General features: G+C 37.4%; 1 protein-coding gene across 2 annotated transcripts in view; it reads left to right on the top strand.

The window, feature by feature from the left end:
* Themis (thymocyte selection associated) overlaps positions 1–18505 on the top strand; it is a 182957-nt gene that overhangs the window by 75014 nt on the left and 89438 nt on the right. For both annotated transcript variants that reach the window (XM_087911259.1, XM_087911258.1), the window contains exon 4: positions 15325–16376. In XM_087911259.1, coding sequence (XP_087767385.1) covers positions 15325–16376 — 1052 coding nt within the window. The remainder of the gene's footprint in view (positions 1–15324; positions 16377–18505) is intronic.

The raw sequence follows: 18505 nt of genomic DNA, 5'->3' as shown, positions 1-18505 counted from the left end.
AGTTTTCTTGGTTTTTAAAACCATGACAACCTTTTTTAAAAAATCCCTGTCTCTTCTGACTGGTCACAATTTCTTTTTACATAGATTCTCTGACTTAAAGAAGATGATATGGTAAATTAATTTTCACACTGGTATATTCCAATAAACAATCTTCATTGAGCTTTCTATATTTTAAAAGTATCTGCTAAAGGCATTACCATTCCAAAGATACTAATATATTAATAAAATTTCAAACTTATGATATGTAAATGGAGCAATTATTAGATTACAGACTTCTGAACTGGTTTTAGAAAAACCTGATAGCATGCCCAATAATCCTAGCTTTTCTGGAGGCTGAGGGAAAAGGATAGCAAGTTTAAGCCTGCCTGGATGACAGAGAGTTCAAGACCATCCTGGTCAAATTAGCAAGACTCTGTCTCAAATAAAAAAAAAAACATAATGGAACACAGAATACAGATGAGGACAATTGCCTAATGTAGGTGAGGTCCAAGGCTCAATAACATTCAAAACGAGAGCCTTGAGTGAGTTGGGTTTGGCCTCATAGAGTTGTTTCGAAAGTGAACTGAAATAGTACTAAAGATCACTAAAGAACTCAAGACCACTAAGCTTTGCCCAAAGTTGCCTCCTTAAATGTCTCCAAATTGATTTTTCTCTGCCCTCTTTCACACTCACAAAATGAAATAATATGACTCTTCCAGCAGGTTTTAGAATTATGTGTTAAATTCTATCATGCTAAAAAAATTCAATTAAAATTCAATCAATTGATTTTGAACTAAAGGTATAGAAATAGTCCGTGTGATTTGATTCTATAAAATATTGAGACCACTGCAAATTTTAGCACTCACAGTAGCGTTCTGTAGCTGCCCCAAAGCAAGCAGCTGAGATGAGTGACTGAGTTTTTCTTACTCTTCATAAACGATAGATAACATTTTCTTATTTTCAAGTTAGTGGATTTTCTAAAATTATCATCTTCTACCTATCACCTGCTTGCAAGTGAGGACAAACCCAGAAGTCAAACGTATGGACTGAGAGGTTAGAACATTTAATAACTTTGGATTAGGAATCAAGTGCTCATAGGTGGATGGGAGGTAGTCAAGTGATGCAAGAACTAATTTTAAAGATCCGCTGCAAAGGCGGCATTTCAGAAAGTGGATAAGTGAGTGGACATTCAGCCCAGCTGCATAAACAGAAATAAATGTAAGAATACACGTGTGTGTGTGTGTGTGTGTGTGTGCGTGTGTGTGTAACCATCCACAGAAGGTCATGAAATCTATTCAAAGAGATAAACTTGAGTTTTATTCTAGTCAAGAAAGATTGTTAAGCTGGGAGGGGCAGAACACAGGAGCATAGTAATTCCAGCGGGAAATTCAGCTGGAGTAGAATTCTGTCCGATGGACACAGCAATGGGAAATGCAGAAAACATAGACGGGCTTATGTATGTGCAAGGTGTACCTTAAACAGGGTCTCAACGACTATTGGATGGGAACTTGGTCAACAGATCAAACTCTTCTCAGCCTTTGATTTCATCTGCTGGGTGAACGGACATGCATTTATTAAATATGAACAGCCAAAGAGCAGGGTTTGTTAAAATAATTGTTTAGGTAGATTTAATTAAATTTTTTTCTAACCAAGAAGCAACTTCTGGTTAAACAACATTCATGAAATGTTTTAGCCCTAGCCTTTTCCTACTATTTATTAGAATTAAATTTTCATGTTCCTTGTGCTAGGTCACTTTTGTAGAAAAATTTTTAATGTTACTTCTTAACTGTATTGGTAGCTCAGGATACATACTGTGTGAGACTAGCTTGCATGTATACAGACTATAGAATATTTCATGAAAGCAAAGAATGGGAACCTGCCCTAAGCATCCCATTAAAAAAAAAGTTTGTGTTATAGGTATTTTACCTAAATATGACAAGGAAATGATTGCTTTCACTCCATTGCACTTTTCTTTTGCATTATATTTTTCTTTTAGATTGAGGTCAGATACTTCTTGAACTCAAGAGACATTGCACAGTTGCTTTTGCCCTGCCTGGGTATCAGTCTAAACTCCTTGAGCTTGAGTGCTTTTATTTCCCCAAAGTGACAGGAAGAAAAAACTGGTCTTGGAGGGATAGAATGCTTAATTTTGGAGGTATATGGAAAATTATGGAACATTAGAGGATTATAAATATTGATTTTCTGAAGAAAAAAAGAAAATGGCAAGTAACTAAAACAGTAGACTACAAATATTTTACTCTTATAGCTGATTTTTAGTATGTTACTAATGTGGCAATTTATATATCCCAGAGAAAAGAAAAGCAACAGAAACAATGAGGCAGTTCTCAGTCTCTGGGTCCTAACCCCTTGGGTGTCAAGTGACCCTTTCACAGGGATTGCTTAAGACCATCGGAAAAGACAGATTCTGCATTGTGATTCATAATAGCAGCAAAATTGTGGATATGAAGTAGCAGTGAAGATAATTTTATGGTTAGGGATCACCACAACATGAAGAACTGTATTAAATGGTAACAGCATTAAGAAGGTTGAGAACCTCTGTGTTGAAGGGGAAAATATGTTCCTGGTTTCTGGTCACAATTCAGTCCTAGGCCTATTATCTTCCTGGCTATCAGATACACTCAGAGATTGGTTCAAGTGTTACTACATTCTCAGGATAAGCAAATATCCCAAACCTGTAACTTTTGGTCTCATATAAATCTTTTCCCTATGTGTGTTTTAGTTAGGGTTTCTGTTGCTGTGAAGAGACACCTTGTCCATGGTAACTCTTAGAAAGAAAAACATTTTATTGGGTGTATCACTAACAGTTCAGAGGTTTAGTAGGAGGGTCTTCTTTTTATGTGTTGCTTTCATTGGTTAAATAAAGAAGCTGCCTTGGACTTTTGATAGGGCAAAGCTTAGATAGGCAGGGAGACAGAACTGAATGCTGGGAGGAAGGAGGCAGGCAGAGAGCCACCTGCCATAAAGCTGCCAGGTCAGACATGCTGAATCTTTCCCAGTAAGTCACAAGCTCGTGGTGACATATAGATGATTTGAAAGGGGTTGAATCAAGATGTGAGAGTTAGCCAATAAGAGGCTAAAACTAATGGGCCAGGCAGTATTTAAATGAATACAGTTTCTGTATAATTATTTCGGGTAAAGCTAGTCAGGCAGCTGGGAGCCTGGTGGGACGAAAAGCAGCCTGCTCCTCTTTTACTACAGTCATTATGACAAGAAGCACGGCAGTATGCTAGCTGAGGATTCACAAGCAACAGGAAGAGGTCTGGGGCACTGGGCTTGGCTTGAACATATATGAGACCTCAAAGTCCACCCTTACATGACAAATTTCTTCCAACAAGCCCATTCCTACTCCAAAAAATTCACACTTTCTAATAGTGTTATTTCCTATGAATGTATTGGGAGCCAACTATATTCAAACCACCACAGTTTTTCTGGTTTTTTTTTAATAATATGAAATTAATGAGATTGGGCACATGGAAGGCAGTTCAGTATTTATAAATGAAAACTGAGTCATTTAAGTTTTCTTTATAAAAAAAGATAGAGGTCTTGAATATTGACTTTGTTAATATTATGTTTTGATGCATGGGTTAATAGCTAGTTCCTTCTTAATTAAAAAAAATTTCAGCTCATAAGATGCCTTTCTAATGAAGTCTTTTACAGGAAAGCTTAATGCTCCCCAAAGCTTGGGGGCCCAGTCTTCAAAAAATTATATAGAGTCACAGCAGATGACTGAAAACACGAGGTAACATGGAGACTCAGAAAGAAAGTTCTCGATGTTGCATTTTTGACAATAACTGAATGGAAGAAAAACGCTTTCATTTGTAGTTTGCTAAGACCTTAGGCTAAACTGTTCTCAAATTTTCCTATACTCCCGTACTCCGAGGTAACTCATTTTTAGTATTTTCTTCCCTGCTTTCTGGTATTTTCCTTCCTATTCCCAAATGTTAGGACCATTAGTGTTTTTCAAGTCATGGACCATTTAAGATAGTAATAACTAACTTTTTTATATGGTCATGGATCCTTATAACTCTTTTCTATCCTTATTTCCCATTTCCAAGCTCTCAATACATGGTGTCAAGTCTCAACACCAGTATTTTTGTTAATATGACACTGACCCAAGTCGTTTACGATGAGTATAATTCCTTTACTGTCATGATGACCTTGTTTCGGCTTGGATTTTTTTCAATCCTTTCCCAGATCTCCAAAATATCTGTGGAAAGGAAGAAAAAAGAAAATGGAATTTCCCAGAGTGAAGATTTTAGTAGGTCTCTATGTGTTGTGATTTTCCCCTGAGGGTATGTGCTCCAGAGTTCCCCCATCCTTTCACTCCAGCCTTAATCTGCTGCCATAGAGTATTAAGTAGGGGCTTCCATTACAGCCATCCTGACAGTGTCTTCCTCTGCCTTGCGTTGGTTGAAAGCTGTTTCTATAATCAAATAAGGAAATTCCCCTTTCTTCCTTGTCTTAGAGTCCTGGCAAGGCCCATCCTCCACATGCACCCTCAGAAAAGTAAAGAAACTGCAGGTGTGAAAACCTTTTATCCCCCATGCCCACACACATGGCTGGCAGTTTAGCCACTGTAAAACTCTAGGTGGACAAGTTTTCTGAAGTCTCTACTCCTCCCTCTTCCGTGATTGGTCTGAGGGACTGTGGCTTCCTGTGGTCTCCACTGTGGGCTGTGGTGGTCTATTTTTTCATAGTGATGATAATTTTAGATCTAGAAGTTTATGTGTTTATTTTCTGAAAAGACTTTTTTTTTGATATCTTCTCAGTAATATTTGTGTTCTGGCTTTAACTTCCAATGGCAAATTAAAGTCTCAACCCCAAACTAAGGCTTCTTTATCTTGCCGCCTTGATTTGGTTTACCTTCATGGCAATTTCCTTAACTACAGTTCTACCATAATGATGAATTTTAAATTTCAGATCTCATAATTTTAATTTCTAAGGGTTATGTAATAATGTAATATATCTATTTAAAATATGCTGCCCCAATTTAGTTTTAAGAATGCAGCATGGTATTTTATTCCAGAGAATTTTTTTTTATTTTCCCATAGTTTTAACGCTATTACCTGCATTTTATAGCCTTCACTTGGTGTTTGTTGCTGCTTTGTCTGTTTTATTCTTGCTTCAAGTTGTGATTTATCAATCTGATTAAGTGGTTCCGTTAAGCACCTGCTATTTGCCATGCGTCCTTATTTACATGTGAGGCACTTTTAAAAAGTTCTAGCGGACGTACCACTTGTGTACAGTCTTTGTGTTTGAGTTCTAGGCTTTTTCACTGTAGCTGGGCATTGCCTGGACCAGTTCTATGATTTTTTTTCTTCCGGAATTTACTTAGTTTCACTGAGACGTTGCCTGTTGTCTCCTGGGGTTATATTTAATCTCAGTAGTGAGTAGCCGAAGGGCTCACCATGGTTCCTATGCTTTTAGACTTAACACTACTGTTTCCCAACTGAAACGTTCTTCTGTTACCCCAGGTTCTGAGGTTCTTTCCTGTTTCCTGGATAGAGATGTAGCAGCAGGGAGAGGGTTCCACTGTCCCTAGAATACTGTGAAGACCTGAGTTTAATATTCGGGCATTAAAATAAACTCCTTGTTTTTAACCACTAGCTTCATTTTCACATTTAAAGGGCTTGTATGTCTCAAATTCCTAAACATTTTGGGAATTCTGTGGAACAAACAAGGCATACTTTTCCCTGTGTCTGTGTCGTCTGGCACATGCTCATTCCTTGTCCCATTCTACTAAGCCTTTTCACGGCCTTTCGTAAGATTTCTAGCTTCCTTGATTTCACTTTGCAGGTGTCAAACATATTGATTCTGACTCTTTGAGTAGGTTTTTGTTTGCTTTTCTTTCTCTCTGTTTTATTATTTTATCCTTCTTGTAAGTTTGAGGGACAAGAGGATTGGAAAGAAACATTTTACCCATAAACCTCTCTACTTGCTTAATTAGTCAGCCCAGAATGTTAGCTAGACCCACCGTAAATTCTGAAAGGACTGGATGATAGTATTGCAAATATGAATGTATTATATAAATACACAGCATTTTAGTAAAACAACTTTAGTGCATAAAGAAATTTCTATGGTTTTTACATTTATTTTAAAGCTTCTGATACAGCAAACCTTCATAAGCACTCAGTAAGTCAAGTACAAGAGTGAGTGATTAAAACAATAAAATATTGTTTATGAACAAATATTTAAATAACACTATACAGTAGATCCCATTTAGGTAACAGCAGCTTTTTTTCTGACCCAGCATATGTGGATTTGATTTACTATGATGACGTATTTGTGATTTTAATGGTTAAGAAGAATGCCAGCTTCATGACACTGCAGTTGCTATTGCTTATATTCTTACTATCTGATTGTTTTGGTGATTGGTGCTTTCCTTGATGCATCATGAAATTCTGGGATGACATGATATCAAACACCTGTGCATAGACTAGTTAGAGTTCATTTCACTTATTTCATTACCGCTAACAGAAATATCAAAAGGCAAGCAGGAGAAGGCAAATATTTCTTTAGGTACATATTTGTTTTTAGACTATCAAATACTAAGATTTTTTTGTTAGTATTCTTCAGAGAAATATATGCATGTATATATACATATCCATACATATGGTCGGCCAATATATGTAGTGTTATTTATTTATTTAAAATAATTGACTTTTGCACATGTGGAGTTGATAGTAAGTTCTTATCCTGGAGAGCACGCCAGCAGGGTGGAATCTCACGTGTGAGTTAATGCTGTAACTTGAGGCAGAATTTCTTATTTCTAGGAAACCTTTTGTCTAAGACCTTCAAGTGAGTCCAGGTGTTATTTGCAGAGACTTGGCATCTTCACAGCCAACCTTAGGTTAGTGCTTAATGAAGCAGGAATTCTAGCCTAATCCTGTATACATGTAAAAATAGTCATCATGAGGCTGATAGGGAAACCCTGCCTTAAAAACAAAACAAAACAAAAAAACAAACTAAGGGAAAAAAATAGTGAAATATATCATCTAGTACAAAAAACTTTTATGACACATTTTCTTCAGATTTGATAAAAAAAGAGAACAAAACACGAAAGGTAAAATGGTGTTGTAAATAAAAATAAGAAGCACACATATCTTCACTTTTAAATGACTCAATGTCTCAATGAGGGTAATGGGATATTTTATTGAATTATCAATTTATAACAATCCTATCATATTATTTCTTTGATGTTTAAAAATATGAACATGTATTAACTGGGCATAGTGGTGGCCAATGTTTTTTTTAAAATGTGCATTGGTGTTCTGCCTGCATGAGGGTATTGGGTACCCTGGAACTGGAGCCACAGACTGCTATGAGCTTCCGTGTGGGTGCCCACTTTTAATCTGAAATTTTGGGAGGCATAGGGAGACACATCTCTGTGAGTCTGAGGCCACGCTGGTCTACACAGTGAGTTCCAGGATAGTTAGAGTTACATAGTGAGACCCTGTTTCAAAAAACCCAAATATAAATAAACAAACAAACAAATAAGTAAAAATAAATTTTAAAAACCTTAAAAATTAAGTAAATAAAACATGAAAATGAAAAGTTAGAGGTGACTATCTAGAAAATTCCAGAGTATAACCTTTGTTCACTTGGAATAAATTTGAATAAATTTTTAAAAAATCACAAAATTAGTACCAAGAAAATTTAGGTTAAAATGGTTGAACTAGAAACCAAATTTTAATTTAAGAGTCTGAAATAACTCAGAACTGAGAAATCACCAGTTAGACTCATAACTGAGGTGGAATAAAGAGTATTATACATTCTGAGAATGTAATAAAACTATTCACTGGCTGATATATGGGGAGGAAATTTATAGAACTGCTTTCATGATAAAGCAAACATGTAGCCTTAAAAGGCAACTGACAAAGAAATCAAGCTTACAAAGTTAAACCTCCCAATGGGTAAGTAACCAACCTTCCTATTAAATAACAATATAGGAGAAATATAATATGGCTGTGACTTACGAGAACTTGCTTCGCTTAGCATCCCCTGCATTCATGTTCTCAGTAAGACCATTCAAACAAATGTTCAGTTTTCTACAAGTGAAAATTATGTATCCAAGGAAACATGCATTGCCCAACACCAACCAAGATTAAATGTAATTGTTTGTTTTCTCTTGAAAGACACTTCTGAGTGAGGTTCTCAAAACTCAGACTGAGATAACAGGGCCTCTCTGGTGGGCCATGCATAAAGGTAGAAGCCTCTGAATAACGTTTGCCTTCGCCTGAAAAAACAAGTAGTGTGTGTAAAATAACTTAGGTGCACAGAGACGAACAAGTCTTGGTTTCTTGGAGAAAATGGAATCAAATTGTTTTTCATAACAACTCCCTTTAGATATCCTGATAACATACCCGGCCAGAATAATTCATATTTACCCAGAAGGAAAATTTGGGAAGTCTAAACTACAATTGTCAAATACATATTGCTTCTCCTTCAGTCTAGTTTCAAACTAGAAAATTTGCAACAAATACCTCCAGGAATGCCTCTCATGCTGAGTTACTCCTGTCTTATCTGTCTATCATTTTGAAGTCAAAGACAGCGCTTCAGCAAGTGACATTTTCTAACTTACCTTACATTCTCTCTATATCCTTTTTATCAAGGGAGAAGATTGCACTTTTTCTATTGTAAAATAACAAATGCTTGTTAAAAGAACTCATAACACACACATACACACACACACACACACACACATACACACACACACACACACGCAAGTGCACACACATGTAAACACCCAGAACTATATTTTACAAAATGTAATCAGGTAATCAAAGTGATTTATAAATTTATTTAAAATGTGATTTTTCCTTCTCCTACTATGGATAATTTAAATAAAAGAATGTTATATTGTTTTCTGAGAAAAATGAAAGAGCAGGAGAGATCTGGGGCTGATTCTTTGCTGTAACAGTACTTAATAGTTACATCTACCCCACGTTAAAAACATAGGATACCAAGTTTTGCTCAATCTTGGTGATCTGCCTGCTAAAAACAGCAGCTTTCAATTTATAACAAAGAATTCGCAATATCTTGTGTTCATGTTATTTGAACAGGATATTCCAAGATGGAGATTTTGGGTATGTATTGCCTTCAGTGTTTCCCATTAAATGAATTTTGGAAGGCATTCTCCTGCTAATTCTAACAGTTCTTCTGTTCCCCACTTTCTCTTCTTCCTAGGGTTCCCATGTCATGTGTGACACATCTTTTGTAACTGTCCCACAGTTCTTGGCTTCTCTGCTTCATTCCTTTCAACCCTCTTTGCCTTTCCTTTAGGACATTGTCTTAGCTAATCCTCCAGCTTCTCTATCCATTGCTTGGTGGTGTCTAGTCTTTCATGTAATTCATCAAGTCGTTCTTTGTTTCTGTCCCAATTACCTTTTCCCTAGAATTCCCACCTCTCTTTTGTATTACCCATCTTTATTTTTTTTTCTTCAATGTCTCTCTTTGCCTACTGACCATTCAGTAAATACTTGGTCAGATATTCCAAAATCTCTTCCATGCTTGAATTTCGTTTGTTTCCTGAATTACTGGTTTGTTGATAATGAGGGTCTTGTGAGCTCAAGTTGCCCTGAAGATAGCCATGAATTCCTGAAAGGGGCTGCTTGTTCGTCCCGGCCACCCAGAACTGAAATAATCACACAGAAACCATATTATTTAAATCACTGCTTGGACCATTAGCTCTAGCTTCTTATTGGCTAACTCTTACATATTCATTTAACTCATTTCTATTAATCTGTGAATCGTCCTATGGCTGTGACTTACCGGCTAAAGTTCCAGCGTCTGTTTCTGTCAGGGCTACATGGCTTCCCTCTGACTCCACCTCATTTTTCCCAGCACTCAGCTTAGTTTTCCCCACCTAGCTCTGTTCCCCTGTAGCTCTGCTATAGGCCCAAAGCAATTTCTTTATTAACTAGTGGTATTCACAGCATACAGAGGGATATCCTACATCATTTCTGATTCTCCTGCTTCCATCTTCTAAGGGTTGGGATCACAGGTATGCATTAAACTTGAATTGGGTTTTGGCATGTGTTTTGCTCTATCAAATTTACTTTTGTCTTTTACAATTTATCTCCTAATTATTCACCATGGGAAGCCAGACAAGATGTTTCAAGTGGAAGAAACAAAATTAAATACTGAGTAGTGTGATGTTTCTATGTTTATAAGGCTAGGAAGAAGGTGATTTTTTTTAAAACTTTTTAAAGCATGTTTGTAGCTGTGTCAAAGTCCACAATTTCCTGTAATGTCTGGTCAGCCCTGCTTGCATTTCGCTAGCGACACCTTTGTAGCTAAGATCTTAGATGTCGTTCTTCCATTCAGAATCCTGTTATTGTATAGGAGTAGTCAAAAATGTTTGCAGGTGAGGTACTGCAGTATCTCATAATTAGGGTTCAGTTATTCAGTGAGCCTGTGTGTCTGGGGCATGGTTTTCATAATCATAAGTGTTTCTCAGCCCCTAGGTTCCCCTCCTTACAGGGGAGACAGAATGTCTATCCTGAGCTGGAGCGGGTATTCCCCTTCTCCTATGTGGTTATAGAAGAGGTGGTTGGGTATTTCCATTTTCCCAAGTAGAAACTAAGATAAAATTGACTTAGGTTGGGTAAGTCCTTTCTTCCAGTTGATTAGGCTTTGATAAAACACCACATGCTGGTTAGATTCTGATAAAATAAATGTCCCTAGATCAGTCTTCTAAGGAGATCAGAGGTTCTGGTAACAGACTAATTTTCTTCATTCTAAAAAATACACAAGGGGACTTTCTCTAGCCTTCACCTAGAGAATCAGGTGTGCTTTCTGGAAAGAAGGTTCATGAAAGAGTAAGGGGCCTTGCAAAGCACAGCCCTTCAGTGTTAGTCTCCAGTACATTCTTCGACTCCCACAGCTAATCAATACCCCTTTAACATTGTCACCAGGGTCAGTGATCTGTGACACTGCATCATCTATGCTATAGTTTCAGGTGTTCTGCTTCCCTATGACCTCCCCTCTCTGAAGGACCTAGAGCATGTTGCCTATGCCATTTCCCTGTGCACAGGCATACACAAAGTGATTTTGTTCCGTACTTTTTGTTTGTTTGTTTGTTTTTGTTGAGTAATAAAGTTTTGGGCATAGAAGAGTTCACTTTGCCAATATTTTTAGACTCTTACGTCTCTATTATTTTGTAGAAATTTGACAAATGCTCATTTCATAGAATAGAAATAGAATGAGAGAAATTATAACTTTAAGGGATTCATCTTAAATGAAGTACAATATGCTATTACAGTAAAACTATTTTACCTAATAAAATTTTAAATGAAAGTATATTTTACTTAATCGTTACTTTTAGTGTTCATTTAAGGGACAGTGGGGTGACATCTGCTTTTCTCTCATTTTGTTCTTTATCTCCTGTGACGGAGACATCATTCTAGACTGGAATATATTGACGGGCAAAACAGTGAAAGACTTCTGATCTTGGTGAATATGTTCTACTTTGAGGTAATAAATAATAGGAAATGGCCATAATGAAAGTGTAAGTTCTGTGAAATGATTGGAAGTGAAAGAAGGCATGGTAACTGCAGAAACTGAGGACACAGGGCAGGCAAGGATTATCATTGTAAACAGGATATTTAGGATAGATTACATTGAGGAGCCAGGTGGTTGTGGTACATAAATTTAATCCCCAAACTGGGGAGGCAGAGGTAGGCAGATATCTGTGAGTTCGAGGCCATCCTGGTCTACAAGAGGTAGTTCCAGGACAGCCAAGGCTGTTACATAGAGAAACCCTGTCTCAAAAAGAGGGGAGTTAGAGTAGATTACATTTAGGAGGCAATGTTTGAGCAGATTGAAGAGCGCTCCACCATGAGGACCTATAGGCAGATGAGTCACAGTGTGCAAAGACAAAAGAATTGACAAGAGCTCAGAGAGAAGTCAATGAGTTAGAATGAGACAACTCAGCAGAGGATCTCAAAGCAGTACCAAGGACCAGGTAAGGACTTGCCTTTGCTTGATACTGTGGTTCTATGAACAGATGGTAGATATAATTGATTTAGGACCTAAACAGAATATCTGTCTACTCTTTTGAGATCTGGCATTATGGAGACTCATTAGGAATACTTGCAACAAACCAGGTAAGAAATAATGTGGCACAGACAAGAATTGTCTTGATTGAGGTGATGGTCCCCAGGTAGTAGAAAGAAAGGAGATTTGAAGGCATCTCTGGGCTTGGTAAAATGAAGAAAGATAAAGAAGATGGAGAAAGCATTGGATAATGTTTGCTTTGTGAGGAAGGGCAGACTTTACTTCAAAACTGTTAATTCTGAGATACCAACTATATGTGCAAATAAAGGTCTTAAATAGATACGTGAAACTGAGGGGCATTATTTGACTAGAACATGTAACGTGAAGGTGCTAGACAGAGAATTGTAGGTGAAGGGCATAGATAGAGAACAGCAGCCAAGAAACTTTAAAGGGTATGTGTACATGGGCAGTGGGTGGTGTGGAAAGTAAAGAAACAAAAAGAAAATAAAAGGGATCATACGTAGAAAAGGGGAAAATTGACCAAAGTAGAAAAAAAAAAATCAAACCTGCTTTGTCAAATGCTATTGGCATGTTATGCAAAATGATATGGACTAGCATCACTTTAGAAGAGTTATAAATCCAAGGACCAACTCACAGCGAATTTTTATTATACTCATAGATTGGGGCATCTCCTAACCCTCATCAGAGACACTTCATTTGGCAGTAGATGGAGGCTAACACAGAGACAGTAATGGGCCAAAGTGTAGAGAGCAAGCGACTGTGGAGTACTCAGACATAATAAGGACATCTATATCACACCCCTTCTCCCAAACTCAGGAATTGGTGCTGAAGAGGGTGCAGAAAGACTGTAAGACCCACAGGCAGTGCATGACTACAAGGAAACAGTACTTTCTGCACACAGTTGGGCAGCTGTCATATGAACACATGGCAGTTTCGATAGCATGTATGAAGCCTGTGCAAAGTCAAGCCAGCCCAAATCATAACACAGAGAGGGAAGAAGAGCATGGAGTTTCATTCCCAGCTGAGAAGCTATTGGTAATTAATGGCTGCTGGGAAAGAGAAATTTGTTTTGTTTTATTTTTAAGAATATTGGCTTCCTGTAGCTCTAACATACTCTACTAGTTGGCTATAAACCAAAGTATATATAGGCAGCCCTAAATTTGACTTGATGGATTTACAAAAAATAAATGAGGTCCCTAAGTTGGGTGGGTATGATATAGGGGATTAGTATGGGAGTAGATGGGAAATTGAACATAATCACAATACAATGTATGAAAATCTTGAATTACTAAAAAAAAAATTAAGAAACAAAAAGAAGTACTGAAGGTCAGTAATTAGACACTGAAAATTTGAATATAGGAGTTATTCAGCTTGGCCTGAGATTTCTTCACAGGTCATGGCATTCTCCAAAAATAAGAAAGGTACTCTTGCCCACTGCACCCACTATGAAGCAATGTAGGTAAGGACATGGTTTGCATATGGCCTTGAGATTCTGATGGGATAATTCAGAGATCCCTCAAAATCCCAATGACATCTAGTCTACCAATCTATACTTCTTCCTGTGTTTAAAGACTAGGATGACCATCTACAGCTTATTCTAAAGTTCTGAAAACTGGTTATTTTTATTCAATGAACAAGATTTTAGTTTCTAAAATTGCCTGGATTTAAGAATTCCCATGACACATATTATCAAGTTTGAGAATACACTTTATAAAATAAACTGAAAAATACGAGAAATTGGGGTTTATTTTTATTAGAGCTCTTCTTTTTGTTATTTCTTATTTTAAATGAACCTATAAATTTTACAGCACTTTATTGTAGAGGTCACCACTTATTTGACTTTATTTTTCTACTAAATAAAATTACATGTTTTATGCTATGTCATCATAAACTCCATTTAAAAGAATATATGGGAAGTGACATACATTATATAGGTTGTATTTTCAAATCCTGAATAAATGATTAATGATATTTAAAAATAACATGCAATGTTGTATAAGAAAAATATGTTCTAAGCTTTCGCACTTTTCATTTTCAAGAACATTGGTAAAGTCTCTAATGTGGTGTCACATGCCCATAATATTGGTACTCTGGAGGAAAAGGCAAGTAAATTGCTACTCTACTTGGGGAGGCATGATTGGAATATACAGTGAGTACCAGGTTATTAGCCTTGGCTACAAAATTAGGCCTTTTCAAACAAACAAACACCAATAAGAAATTCCACAGTACACAACTGTACCCAGTTCCACATGACCCACTCCCCCACCCCCCGACAAAAAAGCAACAACCAAGTGACTAAGAACACAAACAAACAAGAACACTGACTTATAGTAACTCAAGATAGGGGAAAACAATATGAATTTATGAAAATGTTTATAAAACTTGTATCAGAATGATGCCAGAATATATGCTGTTATGAAGTCATGTTTAATTCAAGAATATTCATAGCAATATTTTCGGGTAAACTAAGTATTATGTAATTGAGAACAATTAAATACTATGCACCAATGTTTTAAGTGATTCCAAAGTCTCAAATAGTTCTTAGAATCCCGAGTCAATTGTTCTCAGTGATATAGCTGTTGTGTATCCACCATCTTGCCACATGTAATCTTTGACTTTGATCCACCCTAAAACACCAGTTCTATTTAGGTAAAATATAGCACTGGTGAAAAAAAAAGTTAATTTTGACATTTAAAAAAATCTTTTATGCTATACTTAAAGTATATTGCATTTTGTTTCTTTTCTTTTCTTTTTTTTGTTTTGGTTTTTTTGTCATGTGTTGTTAAACCTTGTAGGATAAGATTAGTGTTAAGAGCTGTGCTTGGGGCTTTATACGTGAGCTTCACCTGAATTACCAAACTGGTTTCTTTAATGATTTTATGTACAATCCCTGGATCTCAAAATTAAGACTTAAAATCAAACAATGAAAAGACTCAGATTTATTTATTTATATACATCTTCATAAAATATGATACATGTCATAATACAATAATTGCAAGGCTGAGTAGCATTTGAGGCAGGAGAGTGATTGCCATTTGTAGTCGTAAGGAGGAAGTGGGTTTTGGTAATGTTTATAGGGTATGAGGGATTTGATAGTGTCTATTTCTTAAGCTAAACATGTTGGCTTATGTATCATTTTTATCATAAAATTTCAAAGCTGAAAAGTCTCACATAAGCAAAATTCTATCATGATTATTTTAGTTCCTTTATCCCCTTCTAATTGAAATGTATTCCTGCTTCCAGGAGACCATTTCAAAGAAAGCACTTTGAACAAAATGTCAGTTGTCTTTTCCTTTTCATTTTCAGTTCAAAAGGACATAGTCCGGCTTCTCCCCAGTTTAGATGTTGAAGTCAAAGATATTACTGACTCTTCTGATGCTAACTGGTTTCTTCAGCTACTGTCTACTGAAGATCTTTTGGAAATGGCCAGCAAAGAGTTCCCTATAGTAGCCGAAGTAATCGAAGTAGTTCAAGGGAACCAGCTGCCGCAGAGTATTCTACAGCCTGGGCAAACAATTATTATCCACAAAAAGTATCAGGCTTCGAGGATCCTAGCTTCAGAAATTCGAAGTAATTTCCCTAAAAGACACTTCTTGATTCCTAGCAGCTACAAAGGCAAGTTCAAAAGGAGACCCCGGGAGTTCCCAACGGCCTATGACCTGCAGATATCTAAGACTGAGAAGGAAACTCTCCACGTGGTAGCCACCAAAGCCTTCCACACACTTCACAAGGAGCTGTCCTCTGTGTCTGTTGGGGACCAGTTTCTAGTGCATCACTCAGAGACCACAGAAGTTGTCTTTGAGGGAACAAGAAAAGTGAACGTTCTGGGCTGTGAAAAAATCCTCAGTAAGTCCTACGAGGCAGCCTGGCTTCCTCTGTACATGGAAGGAGGTTTTGTAGAGGTGATTCATGATAAGAAGCAGTACCAGATTTCAGAGCTCTGTACACAGTTCCGCTGGCCCTTCAATGTAAAGGTGTCTGTGAGAGATCTCTTCATGAAAGATGACATTTTGGCCGCTACCCCAGGACTGCAGTTGGAAGAGGATATCACAGACTCTTACCTACTTGTTAGTGACTTTGCCAACCCCGGAGAATGTTGGGAAATTCCTATGGGCCGACTGAATATGACTGTTCAGTTAGTTAGTAGTAGTAATTTGTCTATGGACACAGGACCAATTCAAGTTAGGACTCTGGTAGAAGAGATCACAGAAGAACAATATTACATGATGAGGAGGTACGAAAGTTCTCCCTCGCATCCCCCACCTCGCCCTCCCAAGAACCCCTCAGCAGAGGAGATGAGGTTAACCTTGCTCAGCTTAGCAGAAGAAAGAACAATAGATCTGCCCAAGTCTCCCAAGGTAAGACATCACGGATTTTTCTCGTCTCAGGACAATGAGTTTCGAGGTGCTTCTGAGTTTGCCTTTTACTTCCTTTCCTTTCCTTCTTTTGTACCGATTTGAAACAAGCCTCTCTGATGCATGCTAGGCGAATGAACATCTACAGAGGAGAAAGCTGCTGCAGCAGTTTATACTTGGAGACTTCACCAGTGGAAGTAGCATGAAATCTGTATTGAGTTAGAAATAGAAGTGATAACATTTGGCCACGGCTGCACAACATTGCCATTCCAGTTGACAACTGAACATGTTTAATAAGAGACCTCAGAAGGAATTTCCTTTGATTGTGGAAGTGTGGTTCATTTTTCTCAGGTAGAATTCTCTTAATACTTCATCCAGAAAATGAGTGTACGATAAACTCCTATCTTCTGGTGGGGGGAGAGGGTAGGAGTTTACTAGTAACATGCATCTCTAACACATGCCTTCGTTTTGTTTTGTGTGCAGAAAGATGTAAAGATATCTTGGCAGAACTACGTGTGAGAATGTGAGCATCTGCCCACATAGTGCCTCTTAGAATTGTAATCTTTAGCAGTTCTACTGAAAAAATAAAATCAATAAGCCTACAGGCACCTCGGGATCTCTATGGAACTGGCAAATCCACAACTGCTCGAGATGTTAGACAGTCGTCCAGTATCATTTCTACTTGATCTTGATTCTTAACCGCTGCCTGCTGGCTACTTGAACTAAGCTTGCCCTCACCTAGGGCATACATGTCTGTGTGTGTGTGGCTGAGGCTCTATGGTTTATGGAAGCAGAGTGTGTTCTGTCCCAACAGATTGCTAGAAGTACAAGAAACAAAACAATCGGTAAAAGAGATACTATCTATTCTCACCTCATATTTAGGAGCAATGGTAGCACTGGGCATCAAGACTCATATATAGATGTGGATGTGCTTGTGGTTGTATATAGCAAAGACTGTTCTAATTGTATGCTAAAGGAATCTTTAAGGATTACTAAATTCATTTTCTCTCCCAAGGGGAAAAAAAAGTTAAAACCAGCAAAAATTTCCTTTCTAGAAAACTAATTTTTTAAAAAATGACTGAATAAAACAGTTTCAAAATAACTTTGATTAGCTAAAGTAAATGGTCTCTTTGATTTTTCAGACTTAGCATATATTTCTCACTTAGTTTTAAAGATAGTATCACTGGTGGTCAGGGTGTAGGTCTAGCGCTCCTAAGTTCTTGGCATCTTATTTCAAGAGTGAGGTCAAAAATTTATGTATTTGCAAGAATACCAAGAAAGCAATATTCAAAGCAAAGCCATAGAACAGATCTCTGTCCAGATCCCACGTGAGTTTATGGTGTTGAGATCTGAGCCTCGCTCTGAACAATGATATTTTGTGTTTTAAGGAACCGCTTGTTCATCCTGGCTGCTCAGAACCAAAATAATCACACAGAAACTGTATTAATGAAATCACCGCTTGGTCCATTAGTTCTAGCTTCTTACTGGTTAACTCTTACATCTTAATTTAACCCATTTTTATTAATCTGTATATCAACCATGATGTCCTGGCCTACCAGCAAAGTTTCAGCACATCTATCTTCAGCTGCAGATCCATGGTGTCCCTCTGACTCCACCCTTCTTTCTTCCAGCATTCAGTCCAGTCCTCCCCGCCTACCTAAGTTCTGCCCTATCAACAGGTCAAGGCAGTTTCTTTATTCATTAATGGTAATTGTAATTGCACACAGAGGTGACTATCACATTATGTTTGGAGTTGGTGAAGAATTGTCAAGATATTATAAAGTTCTGGAACTATTTTTATTTGAGAAGCAAGAATTGGAGGACAATTAAATTTGAAAGACTAAACTGTATTGATTAAACCACTGCTTGGCTCTTTAGCTCTAGCTTCTTATTGGCTAACTCTTACATTTTAATTTAGTCCATTTCTAGTATTTTGTATTTTACCACAAGGCTCGTGGCCTCCCAGCAAGGCTGCAGCATGTCTGTCCCTGGTGGTGGCTCCATGGCTTCTCTCCAACTCTGCCCTTCTTTCTCCCAGCATTATGATTAGTTTTCCCTATAGGCCCAAAGCAGTTCTTTATTCATTAATGGTAATCACAACATACAGAGGGGAATCCCATATCACTGGTTGA

This window comes from Myodes glareolus, chromosome 1, assembly GCF_982192425.1.
Source record: "Myodes glareolus chromosome 1, mMyoGla1.1, whole genome shotgun sequence".
In the NCBI taxonomy this organism is placed as follows: Eukaryota; Metazoa; Chordata; class Mammalia; order Rodentia; family Cricetidae; genus Myodes; species Myodes glareolus.
Note: the sequence above shows the minus strand (reverse complement) of the source record. Positions and strands in the feature narration are given on the sequence as shown.